The 18,357-nt window shown below is 50.8% G+C and overlaps 1 protein-coding gene and 1 long non-coding RNA gene across 4 annotated transcripts in view; one reads left to right on the top strand and one right to left on the bottom strand.

The window, feature by feature from the left end:
• LOC129489752 (uncharacterized) overlaps positions 1-8,352 on the top strand; it is a 74,123-nt gene extending 65,771 nt beyond the window's left edge. The window contains exons 20-22 of the long non-coding RNA XR_010122605.1: positions 3,088-4,140; positions 4,574-4,689; positions 5,990-8,352. This is a non-coding gene — a long non-coding RNA (uncharacterized lncRNA). The remainder of the gene's footprint in view (positions 1-3,087; positions 4,141-4,573; positions 4,690-5,989) is intronic.
• MDH2 (malate dehydrogenase 2) lies at positions 1,074-18,345 on the bottom strand. Of its 3 annotated transcripts, XM_055292818.2 has the most exons (9): positions 18,137-18,327; positions 12,594-12,762; positions 10,086-10,169; positions 9,503-9,612; positions 7,124-7,249; positions 4,039-4,116; positions 3,186-3,285; positions 2,694-2,845; positions 1,074-1,382 (listed from the first exon to the last, which is right to left on the bottom strand). In XM_055292818.2, the coding sequence occupies exons 1-9, from the start codon at positions 18,200-18,202 to the stop codon at positions 1,251-1,253; spliced, it is 1,017 nt and encodes a 338-aa protein (XP_055148793.1). In that variant the 5' UTR covers positions 18,203-18,327; the 3' UTR covers positions 1,074-1,250. The 3 variants fall into 3 exon arrangements, with proteins under 3 accessions (XP_055148793.1, XP_055148795.1, XP_055148794.1); XM_055292820.2 differs by lacking the exon at positions 12,594-12,762 and having other exon boundaries at positions 18,137-18,345; XM_055292819.2 differs by lacking the exon at positions 7,124-7,249 and having other exon boundaries at positions 18,137-18,323.
• Positions 18,346-18,357: the final 12 nt, after the last annotated feature.

Raw genomic sequence — 18,357 nt, forward strand, 5'->3', positions numbered from 1 at the left:
GTAACCACCCAGCTGAGCCCTGTCAACCCCCAGCGCTGGGAGATAGGAACAGAAATAGCCTAAAAGCCACCAGACTGGAGAAGGCTGGGATTGTTACAGTAGCAGATAACCTGCAGAGCAGGCTTCATTCTCTCAACCTATGAAATATGCAAGAGAGGACAAGTATTACCAGTAGTTCCTTTCCCGCTTTATTTTTTAGCTGCTTTTGGGTTTTATACAATGAATATATATACTTGTAGAAGAAAACGATGTCATCCTTTATGATAAAATCCATTTCCATTTTAGCTTTTAAAAAAAAAAAAGCTGTTGTGGACAGATGAACATCCAAGTACTGGGCACACCTCCAGCCCTCTTCCACTGAAGGCCATTGCCTGTTGCTAGAAAGTTCTTTCCCAAGTATGCAGCTTTCAGTTTCCACTTCAGAGGTCACAGTGTCTGGGGAACGGACTGCCCCCAATACTAAAGGGAGTCAAATCTCTTTAATTCCCCACTCCTCAATACAACAAAGTCCCTTCTTCAGGCCACTGATGGAAACCTGGAACCCCCTTTTGATGGCAGCATGGCGTCCTCAGCCTTGACACAGCAGCTGGGGTTTGGGCGTCCCAAACCGCACACCCCAACCCTGGTCTCCCCACAGTTCTGGCCATGGGCTGTCTCTGCCACTGAACATCAGGGTTCGGTCAGAAGATGAAATCCCAAGGGGGACAGAGGTCAGCAGAGGAAGCTCAATGAGAAAGGTGCTGTTTGCTCAGCCAGAAAACGGCTGCCCGGCATTCACCGCTGAACTATGACCCCGTGGGGGTGAACCACCCCCAGGAGGAATCAGGCCCGGGCGATGCAAGGGTGCCAACAGGAGGGGCGGGAGGAGCACGTACGGGTAAACTGTGAATACTGTGTCCAATTCCATAAATTAACAATTTAGACTTTCTTGAAGCTACTGATGAAAGCGTCACGCTTCAGTCTAACAGTTAAACATCATCTAATTCTGATTGGTAATGAAGAGGTAGCAGACACTCTAAAGTTGGCTCTCACAGGGAAGAAAGCACAGCATTTACAGAAGGGACCTTGAAAAATAAAATCAAGGACGGCTTTTATTGATGTGCCCATAGAGCCACCCACAATTTGGAAGGGATGATGTGAATACAGTAATCATCACCGAAGCAAATTAAAATACAAAGTTTATCTGCAACGGCTTTGCAGTGACATGATGCCTTCATAAATTAAGGAAACTGGCCACCTGTCACAGCGGCTCACTTCAGGGTCTTCACGAAATCTTCCCCCTTCTTGATGGAGGCCTTCAGCTCGGGGATGGCATCCGAGATCATCTTCTCCTCAAAAGAGGAGACTTTGCCGATGCCCAGGTTCTTCTCAATGCCCTTTTTCTGAGGGAGATGGGAACATGTTAAAATGAAGTTTCCAGGAAAGTGCTTGTTAGAGAAACCCTGACCTGTCGCTCCATCAGCCCCGCCGGGGAGTCTGTCTATACATGCGGGTTCTGGGTGCCTTGCTGACCAGGTGGGTGGGACTGAGCTGTGGTCAGGAGTGCGAGGCTGAGTCAGAGGGTGCCAGGCAGGGGTCCCAGCACTGTGATTGTCTAGGCAGGTACCCTGGACAATGACTGACCTTCCAAATGTGTTTCCTTAACTATAAAACAAGCACCATCCACCGTCGTGCACACAAGGACAATGCGACAAGCACCTGGACACCAGGCACTCAATCATCAGGAACACTTCACCGTATTCTCCCCAACAGAGCCTGTTTCTGGGTTCTTGTCTCTCCCCGCAAGTTGGTAAAGGACTGAAAACATTGTCACAGTCACCTGAATCAGGTGTCACTAAGTAGGTAAATGTCTGACATTGGCAAAAACAACAGGCATCTCTGCTACCGTCTCACCTGCAGAAACTAAGCATGGTTTGTGTGGCAACAGCCTCAGTCCTCACCTCGACTCAATACCCTCCTACTGCCTCCCCTGGCTTGAGGGCCTGAGAACCAGGTGCGTGTCACCTGCAGGCCCTGCCATTCCACACACCTGCACCAACATGGGGACAGAACTACACCGTTGAGTGCCTGTCTCTCACCAAGGCCTGGGGCCATGGCTGAAGGATCTTTCTGTATTGGAGCATCTCTGAAAAAGGTCCTGGGGTGGCCCAGCGAGCCATATTACTTTCTGGCCACGTGATGAAGGCAACCACACATCTGCCTGATTTCTGCCCACAGGTGAGAAATGGAAACTCGGCTTGAGGGGGTATGAGTAAGACCTAAGGGTTTCTGTTTGCTGAAGACTCAAAGGCTATCTGGATGGGGGCATACTCTGGAAGAGGAATTGGGCCTGGCCGCCCCCGCAGTCAGAACAAGACGAACAAGGAGCAACAGGGAGGTGTTCAGGCGGGGTAGGGAGGCCTCCCTGGGCTGCCTGGAGATGGAGTGTCTTATCAGTCAATACTCCTGCAGCTGCTGGGCACCCGCTGTCAAACTGCAGGGAAGGAGACCCACTTGCTGGGAGGTTCACCCTTCACAGTCTGTGATCTCCCAGCTCTTTTTTCTCAGGTGTGCGTCCACCCTTGAAAACAACAGCACTCGCCAGGCAGGCAAATGAGCTTACTGCACAAAGGGCCGGGGAGAGCTCCTGAGGCTTAAGCAGAGGGAACGCCCCCTTCTTTCACAGTCAGAAGGACCCACACCCGGATACGTACCCCAAGCAGCAGCGGTGTGGAGAAGTAGGTACATTCCGTTTCCTGTGACTTAACGAAGGAACATTCCACAACACCTTCCTTTCCGTTCATTGCATCCACAAGGGAGAAGACGAAGCGGGCGCCAGCATACGCCATGGAGAGGGTGGCAGAGCCTAGGGGGGCACAGGCAGGTCAGCCTGGCTGGTGCCACAACCGTGACGCCCAGGTGAGCTGGCCCCGCCAGCCAAGACACCTTCACACCTTCTAGCCTGACAGTCGAGAATTTCAGTCAGCACCCCTGATTTCTTTTTACTTATACATGAATGGTGTGGAATTGGCTCTGCCACCCTCAAAAATGACTCTCAACCCCACAAAGCAGGCCGAGCTGCCCTCTCACACAGGGATTTTCCACCAGGCAACTGCAAATCAACACTGAAAAAGATCGTCCATGCCCAGGGACAAGCAGCATTTCTCCCCAACCCTGAGCTCTCGCAGGGCTGCCTGAGACTCTACCTGCTCCGGCTTTAGCCTTGACCACCTCCGTGCCAGCCTCCTGGATCCGCCCGGTGAGTGCCGTCAGCTGGTCCTGGGGAAAGTCCACCTTGGGGGTGCACTGCAAGCCAAGCCGTGGGATCAGTGAGTGGCTTTCGGCCTACGACCCCAGACCCACTGCCTCCCACCCCCACTACTCCCGACCTCTCCTCTCCCTCCCATCACCAGAGCATGGGAAAGGTTTTCCGTAAAGAAGAAAAAGAAAACCTTTATAGAAAAATGACATGCTACTCTGGGCACACTGCCTATGGGGTAGCCCTGCTCCACAAGGAGCAGCAAAAAAATAATAAAAAAAAGATTAAAAAAAAAAGACGAAGTCAAATCAACTCTGTTGGGAAGTGTGGTGAGTCCCCTACTCATTTGTTTTTTGAGGCCAGGGTCTGGCTCTGTCACCCAGGCTTGAGTGGTGCAGTGGTGCATCATAGCTCGCTGCAGCCTCAACCTCCCAGGCTCAAGCAATCCTCCCGCTTCGGCCTCCCAAATGCTGGGATTGCAGGTATGAGCCACTGTGTCCAGCCCTGGATTCATTTTTGAAAAAAGGACCTCGCCCGCTCCGGCCTAACCAGTAACCTGGTGAGGTTCCCAACAGTGGTTTTCCTTGAGTGCTGGAGCTGGGCCCTAAGCAGCTTCCACCCACATTCACTCCAGGACTGACACCGCCCTGCAGCAGAGGGGCGGGGCTGCCTACAACGGGAGCCCTTCCAAAACCTGGCACATGGCCAGGCCTTCTCCAGTCTACCGGGATCACCTCAAAGCAGGGCCTGGTAAAGGGAATCCTGACCTCGAAGCCCCTCACGAGGTCACATGCGCGTACCTGAGAGATCAGAGGGATGATGGTCTTCCCGGCGTGGCCACCAATGACAGGGACGTTGACTCGAGCTGGATCCAAACCCTGGTGACCAAAGTATGAAGCTGGGTAAGTTAACAAGCTCTTTCAGTATAAAACATGTCACAGCCGCCCACAGTCCCAACACTGGAAAAGCCCCCAGAACTCAGGGTGGAACACAGCCAGCTGGGAGGAGGCCCTGTCCAGCCCCTGCTGCGCTTGGATCTCCTGCCACAGTGCCCCAAAAGGCTGAGCATGAGTGCCAGCAGGTGCTGTGAGGGCTCGCTGCCATCTGGCGAGGCCACCACAAGTCCTTCCTTCAAAGTGAGCATTTGTGCCCACTGTGGATGGGCACGGGAGGATGCTGCCTCCTGTGGAGCCCCCCCCCACCCCCCGGGCCTGGCATCCTCTTTCCCAGAGCCGGCTCCACTCCCCATGCACAAGCCCAGACTCCTCCCTACACAGAACAATCCAAGTTCCCTTTTCTTCAGGCCCCACAGAACAAAATTCAAATCCATTCCAGGATACCCATGAGTGAGAAGTCTGGCACCTCAAACAGTGATTGGGACAGAAAGAACAAACTGACTCCTATGGCTCCAAACACCACAGTTCAAGGCCGCCTCATTTCTTAAACTGGAGGTACCACACCCCCAAGAATCTGTGAACCAAGTTTTTGTTTTGTTTTTTGAGACAGGGTCTCTATCCCCCAGGCTGGAGTGTAGTGGCACAATCTTGGCTGGCTGCAACCTCTGCCTCCTGGACTCAAATGATGCTCCCACCTCAGCCTCTCAAGTAGCACACACCTCCACGCCCAACTTATGTTTTTTAAATGTTTTGTAGAGATGGGGTGTTGCCATGTTGCCCAGGCTGGTCCTGAACTCCCGGGCTCAAGCCACCCTCCTGTGTTGGCTTCCCAAAGTGCTGGGATTCCAGGCATGCACCACTGTGCCCGGCTGAACCAAGTATTTCTTAAAACAGACAATAACCTGGTGGGAGTAATGGTACCGAGGGAACAGCTACCTGCCCCAATGGCCATGGCCACTGAAGAGCTCAGTCCTAGGTTAGGAAATAAGCCTGGTCTGGGAGAGGGAGGATCAGCCTCACGAACGGGAAAAGCAGGATCAGCTTCATGGAGCCGGGAGCCAAAGATCCGAGAGGCTTAGCTTAGCGGTGGGTAAGCACACACGTGCAGGCACTGCACGGTCACCAGGGACGCGGGGCTGAAGGGACACAGCCCTGCTTTCCAGAGGCTTGCCCTCAAATACAAGACTCCTAGAAACGTATGTTCCAATGGTGCGTGCTAAGACGGGACAGGGCGGCTTTGCAGCAAAGGGGAATGTGGCATTGGCCTGGGAGGTCCTGGAGCCACGTTGAAAGGGAATATGGTGGATGAGAGGATGAGGGAGGAACCAGCCATCAGAAGTTTAAGGATTGATATGCATTCTTGATATGATCCAGGAAATTTCCAGAATGTCAGGCAGCCAGGGGTAATGACAGTCCACTTCACTGTTGGAGGTGGGGGACGGGATCTCCCAAGGGACAAGGTACCCTGTCCCCAACTCTTAACAGTGAAGCTTCAAGGCTGAGACAGGACTGCCTAACAGGACTTTCTGTGAGGACAGAGGAGCCATGGAGCATCTTAAATGTGGTTTGTGTGGCAAAGGGATATAGTTTTAATGTTATTTAACCATAAATAGCCAAATGTAGCTAGTGGCAGCTATGGTGCAGGGCAGGACTAGGGCCTGGGGTGTGCCCAGCCCTGAGAACCCACGAGAATGAACTCTGTTGCCTCCAGGATGCCAGGGGCTGCACCTCTGGAGGTGGGAGGTGGGACCCTGCCTGGTGTGTCCACTTCCAGACTGTGGCAATCCCGGGGGCCTCTGTACATACCTGTGCTCACCTGCTCACTCAAACTGTCTTTTTTTTTTTTTTTTTAAAGAGAAAGGGTCTTGCTCTGTCACCCAGGCTGGAGCACAGTGGTGCAATCACAGCTCATTGCAGTCTTGAACTCCCGGGTTCAAGCAACTGTCCCACCTCAGCCTCCCAAAGTGCTGGGATGACAGCCGTGAGCCACCGTGCCAGGCTTAAACTATCTCTTGGATTCAAGTGTCTCTCCCATTCTATGGAACTCTAAGGCCTGGGGCCATGCCTTTTGAAGCTCTGTGACCCCCACACCTGTAACAGAGTCCCAGTACCAGGCCCTCGGGTACGTGCTGCCGTGTCTGTTACAGTGGGGCACCTCTAACTCCTCAGAAGCAGATGTGCCTGTCACTCGGGAGTAAAATGGAGGCCGAGGGTGCTGCGTGTGCACTTCCTACCACGCCGCACGTATAACCTCAAATCTGCCATCAGAACGAAAAGGCCTGAAGCTCAAGAGAAATACTTTTTGGGGCCAAAGGAAGTGGTTCCGCTGGCTCCACAATGGAAGCAAGTCGAAAGCAGGCTGTGCAAAGCACTAAGGACTCCAGGCCCGGCACTGGCACCAAACCAAGCCGAGCTCAAGCCACACCCAGCAGCTCAGTCTCGGTTCAGCAGCCCTAGGGTCAGGCACCTGGCCAGGCCTGGACTCTCCAGGGTGAGCTACCACAGGCAACCCAAAAAAGTCAGTGCCAGGGACCAGGGCCAACAACAATTCTGATACCTCAGGACTTCTGGCACTTTCCCCAGTTCTTCATGTTTGCTAATTTTCCCACCCTTTATCTAGTGGCCAGCAGGTAAATCCTTCCAGGACCAGTTTTCAGGGGCAAGGAGAAAGGGGAGGACTGGGGGAGCCCTGTCCAAGTCCAGCCACTGAGAAGCCCAGAGAAGGTGTGAACCCACAGTGCTCTTGGCGAGAAGGAAGACAGCGAGAGTCGGGAGACAGACACTGGCCAGAGTAGACGCCTGCTGGGCCGGGTGCCTGGAACCCACAGGAAACACAGGGGCTGCTTCCATCAAGAGCTCTAAAAACATTTAAAACCCCCAAGTGACAAGTGACCTGGGCATGCCCTCGTGTCTTCCACGCCCATAAATGAGCACGGGTGGCGGGAGAAGTTCAGAAAGGTCACCTGAGCAACACCCATACCGCGCTTACCTTCAGCTCTGCAACAAAGGTGTTGGCTCTGACGATGTCCAGGGTCGTCACGCCGAAGATCTTGTTGGGGTTGTACACTCCATGCTTCTTGAAAACTTCTGCTGTGATGGGGATGGTGGAATTAACCTAGGACATCCAACAGACAGGCATGGCTTGCCCTGGGTTCCGAGAGCAGGGCCAAGCCACAGAAGGAAAAGGGCTTTTTGTCAGACCTTCCCAAAGATCTAACTAGTCCAAAGACACCACATTAAACTGCCCTGTCTGATAACTGTACTGGCAAGCCACCCGCCACAAAGGAACAGGCCACACCATGTGAACAAAGAAACCCTTTACTGTAGAGGATGCCTCTTCCCTTGGTGGCCCTTCAGCTATCAACTGAAATGTGTGATGATGCCTCCATGGGTCACTTTCTGCTCGGCCAGGACTCACAGCTGCAGGGCCACTCCTGATGGGAGAGCAGTGCACAGCGGCTGTGTGCTCCAAGGAAGCAGGTCCACTGGCAGCTCGGTCCCTCTCTGCTACGACTGTGGGCAGGTCACCCTAACTCCCCGGGACCCATTTTTTTCTTCTGTAAGTGGGGGAAACGATGACCTCATGAAGTCGTAAATACTAAATGACTTAACACGTCACCCAGGTCGCCGGAAGATGACATAACAGCCAGGTTTCTATTAGGCACTGGTTAGCTCCACAACAAAGGGAATAGCAGCTATTTGTGACCCACCACCCTGAGGAGGGCAAGCTTCTGGGGAAGGCAGGACCCTCAGAGGCCAGGAGAACGAGCTCTGCATGCCCGCTGGCATCCACGCCTCTCAGTGACATTATGGTCCCTGCCCCTTCACCCCAATCGATCCTCATCCTCAGACACCAGGACCCAGGCTCCGCCAAGAAGGAGCAGTGAGGGGGCTGCTGTTAAATGAGCACAAGGCCCTGCAGGTCAATCTGGGGAACCACGGCTGCTCTCTCCGTGAGGGCATGGCACTCAGCGTTTCTGAGAGAGGCAGGTGCAAAAACCAGTGAGTGGGGCCTGGGGTGGCTGTGTACATCCGTGACTGTGTGAATGAGGAGATGGGGACAACGGGATCAGGAATGGAAATCCTGAGTAGAATGCAGATAGTCCCACCTTATCTATGGTTTCACTTTCTGCTGTGTTAATTACCAGCAGTCAACTGAGGTCTGAAATTATTACACGGAAAATTTCAGAAATAAAGAATTCATGGGTTTTAAACTGGCTGGGCGCCATGGCTCATGCCTGTAATCCCAGCACTCTGGGAGGCCAAGGCGGGAGGATCACCTGAGGTAGGTTGGTTGAGACCAGCATCGCCAACATGGCAAAACCCTGTCTCTACTAAAAATACAAAAATTATCTGGGCATAATGGTGTGCGCCTGTAATCCCAGCTACTCAGGAGGCTGAGGCAGGAGAATCGCTTGAACCTGGGAGGTTGCAGTGAACCAAGGTCGTGCCACTGCACTCTGGCCTGGGCGACAGAGCCAGAAAAAAAAAAAAAAAAACCACAAACAAACAAAAAAAACTGCATGCCATCCTGAGTAGCAAGATGAACTCTGGCTCCATCCCGCCCAGGACAGGGGTCAACCCTTTGCCCAGCATACCCATGCGTCTACACCACCTGCCTGAGTCACTTAGGAGCCATTTTGGTTATTGGATCAGCTGTTGAGGGATCACAATGCTTGTGTTCCAGTCGCCTTAGTTTACTTTACAATGGCCCCAAAGCGCAAGAGTAGTGATGCTGGCAATTTGGAGAAACCAGAGAAGCCATTAAGTACTTCCCTTAAGCGAGAAGGTGAAAGTTCCTGACTAAAGGGAAAGAAATAACTTTTATTATAGTATCTTGTTATGACTGTTTTACTATTAGTTGTTGTTGTTAATCTCTTACTGTGCCTAGTTTATGAATTAACTTATCATAGGTGTGCATGCCTAGGAAAACACATGGTATATACAGGGTTCAGTACTCTCCAGTTTCAGGCACCTACTGGGCTCTTGGAACGTACTTCTCCGGCTAAGTAGGAGCTACTGTGTCAAAAAGGGAATCAAGAGGCCCCCACAATCACGGCTGGAAGGAGCCTTGAGAATGGACTTCTCTTCAGGTGGGGAAACTAAAGCAGAGAGAGACGTGGTGTGCCCACAGCACGAGGCTGGCTGTGACAACACTCATTGTTTATGCCGGAAGGAGTCCTTAGGAAATGCATGGACGGGCCTCTGCTTAGTGCACCCGACCTCTCCATTTCAGCCCCTTCATCTGTGTACCCCCCCCATCCCCCCAGCACATCGGCAGCCTTTGCTGCAAATCGTGAGCTTTTCACACACTGTCAGCACCTAAACACCTGCCACAGCTGCAAGAGCCGGGTGCTGCCACACTTACCGGATTGGCAATGACGCAGATCATGGCTTCCGGGCAGTGCTGGGCACAGGCAGCGGTCAGGGTGGCCACAATCGTGGCATTGGTGTTGAACAGGTCGTCCCGGGTCATGCCTGTAAATGATCCAATATGAGATGTTAACAGAGAACACCACAAATTTCCAGACAGGCGGCATGTGCTGAGCACCAGCTGTTACAGGAAATTTAGCCACTCAAGGTCCCCGTTTCAAGTCAGTCTCTCTTGCAGGGTAAATGATCCAGCATGATGAGTGCCAGAAGCGAGGTCTATGTGGGTGGAGCAGGGGAGGACAACATCTGCGAAGGACCGTCGAGGTTTAATAAGAACCCCAAAGGTAGAGGGGCTGAGGAGAGGGAAGGGCATCTGTGCACAGAGGCACAGGGGAATGGCAAGACGACTTTGACCCCAGGCCAACAAACAGATGTGACGTTTACCCCACAGGCAACGGGAGCTGGTGGCATTTTTCCTACAACAAAGCAACCAGATTAAATCCATTTTTAATAGAAAATGGGTTCAATCCCCACATCTTTACGTGGGGAGGTACCAGACAAGGCTTTCAAACACAAACCTGGCTTTCTGGGGACTCCGGCCGGAATAACTACCACATCACAACCTTTCAGGCAGTCAGGCAGCTGTTCAGGTCCGAGGTAGCCTGGAACAAACACCCCAAAAGAGAACTGTCACTGTTTCTGATTCAGAGTGGCCTGGAAAGTTCAGCCCTGGCCTTAAGGCCAACTAATGGCCTCGAGAAAGACTAGAAGCCCTGCCTGTAACGTGACTTCCTTCTGTTGACGACTACTGCCCTGCGAGCTGACAATCCCCGTGGCAGGAACCTTCCCCTTCTACCCTGCTTTCCCCAGCCTCTCCTTGCCCAGGCCCCAGCTAGAATGGGTCAGCCCTCCAGGTTTCCACAAAAGCGAACTGAGCCACTGCTTGTTTTCATCCTACTCGTGAGCCCTGTAAGTCACTCTTGGCCTCCAGTTAGAATGAGAGGAGCTACTCATTCCCCATCACCACCATCCTGATGAAAACTCTTTTTTTTTTTTTTTTTTGAGATGGAGTCTTGCTGTGTCACCCAAGCTGGAGTGCAGTGGTGCGATCTTGGCTTACTGTAACCTCCACCTCCTGGCTTCATGTGATTCTCCTGTTTCAGCCTCCTGAGTAGCTGGGATTACAGGCATGGACCACCACATTTGGCTAATTTTTGTATTTTTAGTAAAGAAGGGGTTTCACCAGGTTGGCAAGGCTGGTTTTGAACTCTTGAACTCAAGTGATCCACCCACCTTGGCCTCCCAAAGTACTGGGATTACAGGAGTAAGCCACTGTGCCGGCCCAAACTCTTTGATCAGAAGGCACTGAAGGCCAGGAAAGAAAACGTCCTGTGCTGAAACACTCTAAATATCACTATTTCGTTTACTCCTATCATCTGAAGGAAAAAGTATGTTTTCAAAGATTTCAGGGAAATTTGCTACAATATCCAAAATCTGCTTTGATCTTGACTTCTTCCTTAACGCAGGAGCCTTCTTAACCTGAATATACAGCCCAAAAGAAAACGGGCAACCCATTCAGAGAACTCTGGAAGGTGCATGAACATAAAATTTGCCAGGCAGCCTCCCCAGCTGTTCACACCAACTTAAGACGCATGTAAACACCATCAGACAGTATAGCATACGCTGTCGGAGGGGGAAGAAATCAGAATCTTTCTGGACAGCAATTTGGAACTTTATAGTAAAACCTCTGAAATATTCATACCTACTAATTCTGTGTTTAGAACTCTGAGACTCAAACAAAATGTAAAGATAAAGATACGTACTGCAACTTATATTAATATATTTATATTTACAGAAGCAAACAGGAAACAGCCAATGGTCAACAGCAGAGCTATCATAAACGATAAATTACAGCTTTAAAAATAATTTTATCAAGAATTCGGGCTGGGCGCAGTCGCTCATGCCTGTAATCCCAGCACTTTGGGAGGCCGAGGTAGGTGGATCACTTGAGGTCAGGAGTTCTAGACCAGCCTGGCCAATGTGGTGAAACTCCATCTCTACTAAAAACACAAAAATTAGCCAGGCATGGTGGTGCACACCTGTGGTCCCAGCTACTCGGGAGGTTGAGGCAGGAGAATCACTTGAACCCAGGATGGGGAAGTTGTAGTAAGCCAAGGTTGTGCCACTGTATTCCATCTGGGAGACAGAGGAAGACACGGTCTCAAAAAAAAAGGAATTCAGTGACATGCAAAAATGTTGCTACATTGTGAAGGTTAAATAAGCAGCATTTATAAATATGTATATATTTATTTTTATTTATTTATTTTTTTTTTTTTGGAAACAGGGTCTCACTCTCTCACCTAGGCTTAAGTGCAGTGGTGCAATCAGGGCTCACTGTAGCCTCAACCTCCTGAGCTCAAGTAATCCTCCCACTTCAGCCTCCCAAGTAGCTGGGACCACAGGTGTGCACTATCACGCCCAGCTAATTTTTGTACTTTTTGTTGAGATAGGGGTCTCGCCATGTTGCCTGGGCTGGTCTTGAACTCCTGGACTCAAGCAATACTCCTGACTTGGCCTCCCAAAGTGCTGGGATTACAGGCATAAGTCACTGCACTGAGCTCAGTGAATCATTTCCCAGACAACATTTACTGAATATCTGACACTGCCTTCCACGGACGGGCAGGTTTCCCAAAGAGGCCGTGCTTTTGAGAAGCTGGCAAGATAACCCTGGGGTGGAGGGAAGGTGGCCCGCAGCTGAGAACACCACCTTACTTTACTGTCTGTCCCCAAATCCTCACCAGAGGTTGCTGACACTTCCCTCTTCCCCATCCTCACACTACTTTTCAAATTAGAAAAAGTAGAAAATGGGATGATTAGGCTACCTCACATTTCTTAAAGACACCGCTGTTTCAATTTTTATAGACTCAAGTCTAAAAGGGTGTAATCACTTGTAAAATTTAAATTTAAAACAAACGGAGAAACCCCGGTCTCTAAACATTTAGTTTCATCTAAGAATCTTACTCAAAACTCAGATCCTGGCCTACTGGGGACAGGAAGCAAGTCTCCAGGGTCAGTGCGCCCAGTACCTTTCACAGCGGCTTTGGTCTCAATGTGGCTCAGATCTGCGGCCACTCCGGGTGTGTGCGCGATATCATAGAGGGTCAGGCGGCTCACCAAGGGGCTGTTCTTCAGGAGAAGTGAAAGTGGCTGCCCGATGCCTCCAGAGGCCCCTAGCACAGCTACTTTAGCATTGTTCTAAAAAGAGGCACAGAGAAAGGACTCTCAGGACGAAATGAGCATGAGAAGGATTCACATGGTATCCTGTAAAAAATATTGCACTGGGCCTCTTTTTACTGCAGTTGCCAAAGCAAGATACAATCATTGTATTTGTATCAGTCTCATTCTGGAAGAATTCAGGACCTTCATTCCAAAGGTCCACTTTCAAATGGGGAGAATTTATGTCTGTAGAGGCTGTGATACTCAGGGTACTTCAAAACCCTCCCGAAAGATGAAGAACAAGCTGGACTCCGTCAGGCAGCTGGACTGGTAACAGCAGCCTTACCTTCAACCTGCAGCTTTATAAACTATAAACACACACTGAGTGCCTAGCAACAGGCCCTCCCGGTAACTGAGGTTGCAGGAAGAACCCTGCTGGCTCTGTAGGAGACAGGTAATGAGATGCATTAGGAGTGGAGAGAACACTGTCACAGAAGCCCCTTGTGCAAGAGGGCAGACGGGGGTGCGGCGATCAACTCCCTGCAGGGGTGGGGAATCAGGGAAGATTCATCCAGGCAGCAAACTTGTGGCTGGAGCCTCAGGCAGGATGAGGAGCTGCCTAACAAGAGGTGGAAGGGGTTACGTACATTGCTAAAGGCTCCAGCCCTCCTAGGTGAGTCAGATCTGACATCTCGGGCTCTAGTATCTCACTGGTTCTCCAGCCTAGGTGTGTATCAGAGCCACCTGCTGAGCTAATGAAGTCCACCCAGGACTAGGCTCCTGGAAGCGGGATGGGGCTTAGGCCTTGGCATTTTTGCCATTTTCCCCAGATGATTTTGATACCAGTTTGAGAATCACTGTTTCATACCAGGCTACTCAGAAGAACAGGCAGCAAAGTAGCAGCTGGCCCTGGGCATTTCAGCTTGGAACAGTTAGGAAAGTGATGGGGTGAAAGTGACCCGGCCCCACACTCGGCAATCACTCCTGTTATTCGAAGGCACTCTTCCCCTCTAGGTCTCACTCAAGGTCTGACCAAAATTCCAGCCACACCCAGGGAGCTTGTTTCTGATCGAAACTCACAAATGAGAAACAGAGCCGATTCCTGGCAGGCAGGCAGGCAGCTGCCAGTGAGGGAAGAGGCAAACAAAGTGGCAGACACAGGAGCTCTCGGCACCGTGTGTGGTTATCTGGGGCCTGACAGCATCACTGCACAGTCTTCTACAGTAGCTGAGGCCAGCTAATAACAGGCTTTGGTTATCAGAAACCAAAACCAAACAAACTGAAATCCGAGCTTACACAGTGGGTTTCTGCTCAGGAAATTAAACTATGGAAACATACACAACCAACATTTGAATTCAAACAGGTTTTTGAGTTTCAAGTTGGTGCTTTAAAGGTGAACCCCTGGCTGCCTGGAAACTTGAACCTGTCAGACCCGCTCAGAACCTGAGGTCGGGCAGCCTCACCCACTTCTGGATCTTCAACTCTCACTCCCACATCTTGTGTGAGTCTTAGGGACTCCCAAATCCCAGCTCCGCATTCCCAGTTCTGTTAGGCGTTCCATGGGTTCCACAAACCCAACTGTCCATTTATCCTGCCCCGCTCCCTCCATCCCTGGTCCCAAATGGCACTTGTGTTCACTAAACGTAAACTTCTAGAACCATCTTCTGCCACCTCCTTCTTATCAGAGACATCAAGTCAGGACATGAAGAACTTGGCAGCTCAACCACCCTCCCGACCTGCTCCTCTTCTTCATTCTATTCCATTATCTAACTTAGGTACTCAGCAACACCTCCAAAGCATGCTTTCCCAAAATCAAAGTCTTAATCATTTCACTCTCGTGCTCAAGCTGGCATGGTGGTATGCACCTGTAGTCCCAGCTACTCAGAAGGCTGAGGTGGGAGGATCACTTGAGCCCAGGAGTTGAGGCTGCCATGAGCCATGATGGTGCCATTGCACTCCAGCCTGGGAAACAGAGCAAGATTCCATCTCTTTAAAAAAATATCTTCTGGGCTGGGCGTGGTGGCTCACACCTGTAATCCCAGCACTCTGAGAGGCCGAGGTGGATCACCTTAAGTCAGGAGTTCGAGACCAGCTTGGCCAATATGGCAAAATCCCATCTCTACTAATAATAAAAAAAATTAGCCGGGCATGGTGGCACGCACCAGTAATCCTAGCTACTCAGAAGGCTGAGACAGGAGAATCGATTGAAGCCAGGAGGAGATCACACCACTGCACTCCAGCTTGGGTGACAGAGCAAGTCTATCTCAAAAAAAAAAAAAAAAAGAAAAAAAAAAATCTTTCAAAGCTTTCATGCCTCCATCATTCAGCCAGGGGAGTGGCCAAGACAATCCCAGCAGGGTGCAGGATGAAACTGCTGCAATGAGTGTATCTTTTTTTTTTTTTTGACATAGGGTCTCCCTCTCTCACCCAGGCTGGAGTACAGTGGTATGATCTTGGCTCACTGCAACCTCTGCCTTTTCGGTTCAAGCCATCCTCCCCACCTTAGCTGTAGCTGGGACTACAGGTACACACCACTTATTTTGTAGAAATGAGGTTTTGCCACACTGCCCAGGCTGGTCTCAAACTTCTGAGCTCAAGTGATTCTCCCACCACAGCCTCCCAAAGTGCTGGGATTACAGGTATAAACTACCATGCCCAGACTGTCTCTATCTTTATCTAATCAAGAATTAATCTCTACCAAGAAATGGACCGACCTGCGCCCTCGCTAGGGTGCTTAAATGGATCAGTCCCATGTGTACATAAGGTGAACACCACATGGGGGAGGGAGGGGAAGAAGATTGCCTCACTGGTTTCTTTGCTTTCACTTTGTCAAGGTGATGTTGCTGTTTGTATATTACAGGATGTCATCAACTTAATTTTTATAAAACCACGATCCTTAAGTCGTATAATCTTTACCATGCTTTGCAATGAGATGAAAATCTTTGGTGGCCCAGAGGTTAGATCATGATCTCCTTGTCAAAGAGCTGTCTTCCAGACCCACTGACCTTTGCTGGGTGGCAGAGTGGCTATCAACAGCACACTGCTTGGCAACTGTGTTGAAAATGGACATACGGTAACACTGCCTTCATTTATAAGTTTTAACACTTTATTATGTGTTATGGTTTTTTAAAAAAATTTCTACTTGAGTTTATATTGTAATGTATATATTAGTACATATATCTATAAGTAAATACATTGGAGCTATGTACTTCCTACACTTTTACTGTTAAAGATACAGGATCCAGCTAGGCGTGGTGGCTCACGCCTGTAATCCCAGCACTTTCGGAGGCTGAGACGGGCGCATCACCTGAGGTCGGGAGTTTGAGACCAGCCTGACCAACATGGAGAAACCCTGTCTCTACTAAAAATACAAAATTAGCCAGGCATGGTGACGCATGCCTGTAATCCCAGCTACTCGGGAGGCTGAGGCAGAATTGCTCCAACCTGGGAGGTGGAGGCTGCAGTGAGCCGAGATGGCGCCACTGCACTCCAGCCTGGGCAACAGAGTGAGACTCTGTCGGGTCCATCCTGGCCAACATGGTGAAACCCCATCTCTACTAAAAACACAAAAATTAGCTGGGCGTGGTGGTGTGCGCCTGTAGTCCCAGCTACTCGGGAGGCTGAGGCAAGAGAATCGCTCCAACCTGGGAGGTGGAGGCTGCAGTGAGCCGAGATCGCACCACTGCACTCCAGCCTGGTGACAGAGCAAGACGCTGCCTCAAAAAGAAAAAAAAGTAAATAAAATTGGTACCCTCTTCCCTAACACAAGCACCCTACAATCCCCATTTTTCTTGCATGTTCATCACTATTTTGATACTTTATAATGAGTGGGGCAATAAGTAAAATATCTAGTAATTTCCGTGAGAGCAGGGACTTCTGTTTTGTTCACCGCTGTATTTCCAGTACCTAGCTCAATAAATATGTCGAATATCTGAAGGTCCTACCAAAACTCAGCCTCTCCCTGGACACCCCTGTCCTACCTTTGGTCGGCTGCCCCTCCCCCACACATCTCCTCCTGTTTACTCATTCCCTAAGACCTTCATCGCCTCCACCTGTCCTAAGTTTACTCATTCTCTAAGACCTTCATCGCCTCCACCTGTCTTAAGTTTACTCATTCGCTAAGACCTTCATCGCCTCCACCTGTCCTAAGTTTACTCATTCTCTAAGACCTTCATCGCCTCCACCTGTCCTAAGTTTACTCATTTCTGTCCCATCTCAAGTGCCACTTCTCACTTATCTTGGTATCCCCTGCAGCACCCAGCATAGTTGTTGGCAAGCACAGGTACTTAATGTACTTATCTGTATACAGCTGGGCCACCACTTTACCATAGCACAAAAGCATTTGGTACATTCAACTTACGATGGGGTTGCCTGTGGGAATTCATTGCAAGTTGAAAATACACAAAGTTAAACTCGCCTTTTGACTTAGGATATTACCAACTTGCGATGGGTATGGGAAGTAGCCATCAATCCAGGAGCATTTGTATTTATTTTTCAAATGAACTGGATGTACAGGAAACTGGAGGAGAGAACTTCAACGATAAATTTGGATTCCCCTTTAAAATCACCTCCCTCTTGGGCGTCGTAATTAAAAGGCAATGCGGGCACCTCCTGGGTTCTCAAAATTCGGTTTAATTAGATTCACTTGGTAAAAATGCGGAAACCCCGTCTTAAGCTTCTTCAATGAGCCCAGGCCTCTGTTTTTTATTCGCTTTCTGGTGATTCTGACACACAGCAGAGTTTAAGAACCACCATTCTAGAACATGGCTAAAAATAGCCTAGGCTTAAGTGGTCGCGGGCCAAGTCAAGCACTGTTAAGACACCTGGCGGCAGGCTCGGTCCGCTCACAGCAGGAGAGATCCTCCAAAAAGGTTAAGAGGAAGCCGTCTTCAGGTCAGAAGCGCTGAATGCTAATCCTCTGGCCAAATGACTGTGTAACTCTGGCCCAGTTCTCTAGCCTCGGTTTGTCCATACTATGGAATTAGGAAGTAAATGATTTCTTTTATTGACGCACAACTCACACGGATGCTGCAAGGAGATTAGCTACGTCAAAGCAATGGAAAGCTGCAGAAAAAAACGTAAGTTTACTTTCAGATGCAGAGCCCTGGTTTCCCAACCTTGAAGCCGTGCAAGCCGAGAGCAGGTCCTCTAGGGAATCTGGGAGACCTGCGGGAGCCCTGCCAAATGGACCGGCCCTGGAGCGGGACTACCTCGCCCCCTTCTCCCCAGCTTTCTCCCCCGCACCTCCAGGCCAGCGTCAGGGCCTGCCCCGGGCGCCACAGTCTCCAGCCAGTGCCGGGCAGCCCTGCGGTCCAGGCTGGCCTGGAGAGGTTCAGAGCTGCCCGCGAACCGGGGACGCACGTGGCCCGGGCCGGGGGGCCTCCGCATGCAGGCCGCCCCTCGTCGGGCCTACCTGGGCCGAGGTGCTGAAGCTGCGGCGGAGAGCAGCGCTGGCAGGCCGGGCGAGGGCTGAGAGCATGGCTGGAGCGGGAGGGGCGCCGACTGGCAGGCACAGGAGCTGGTGACGGGGAAGTGACTCCAACGACCTCCACACTGCGCAGCGCCTGCTCCGTGGGGCCTCGCGAGAGTGACCGGACTTCCGTTCGCGCTCCCCTCCGGGATCTCGTGAGATCA

Source organism: Symphalangus syndactylus, chromosome 9 (genome assembly GCF_028878055.3).
Source record: "Symphalangus syndactylus isolate Jambi chromosome 9, NHGRI_mSymSyn1-v2.1_pri, whole genome shotgun sequence".
Classification (NCBI taxonomy): domain Eukaryota; kingdom Metazoa; phylum Chordata; class Mammalia; order Primates; family Hylobatidae; genus Symphalangus; species Symphalangus syndactylus.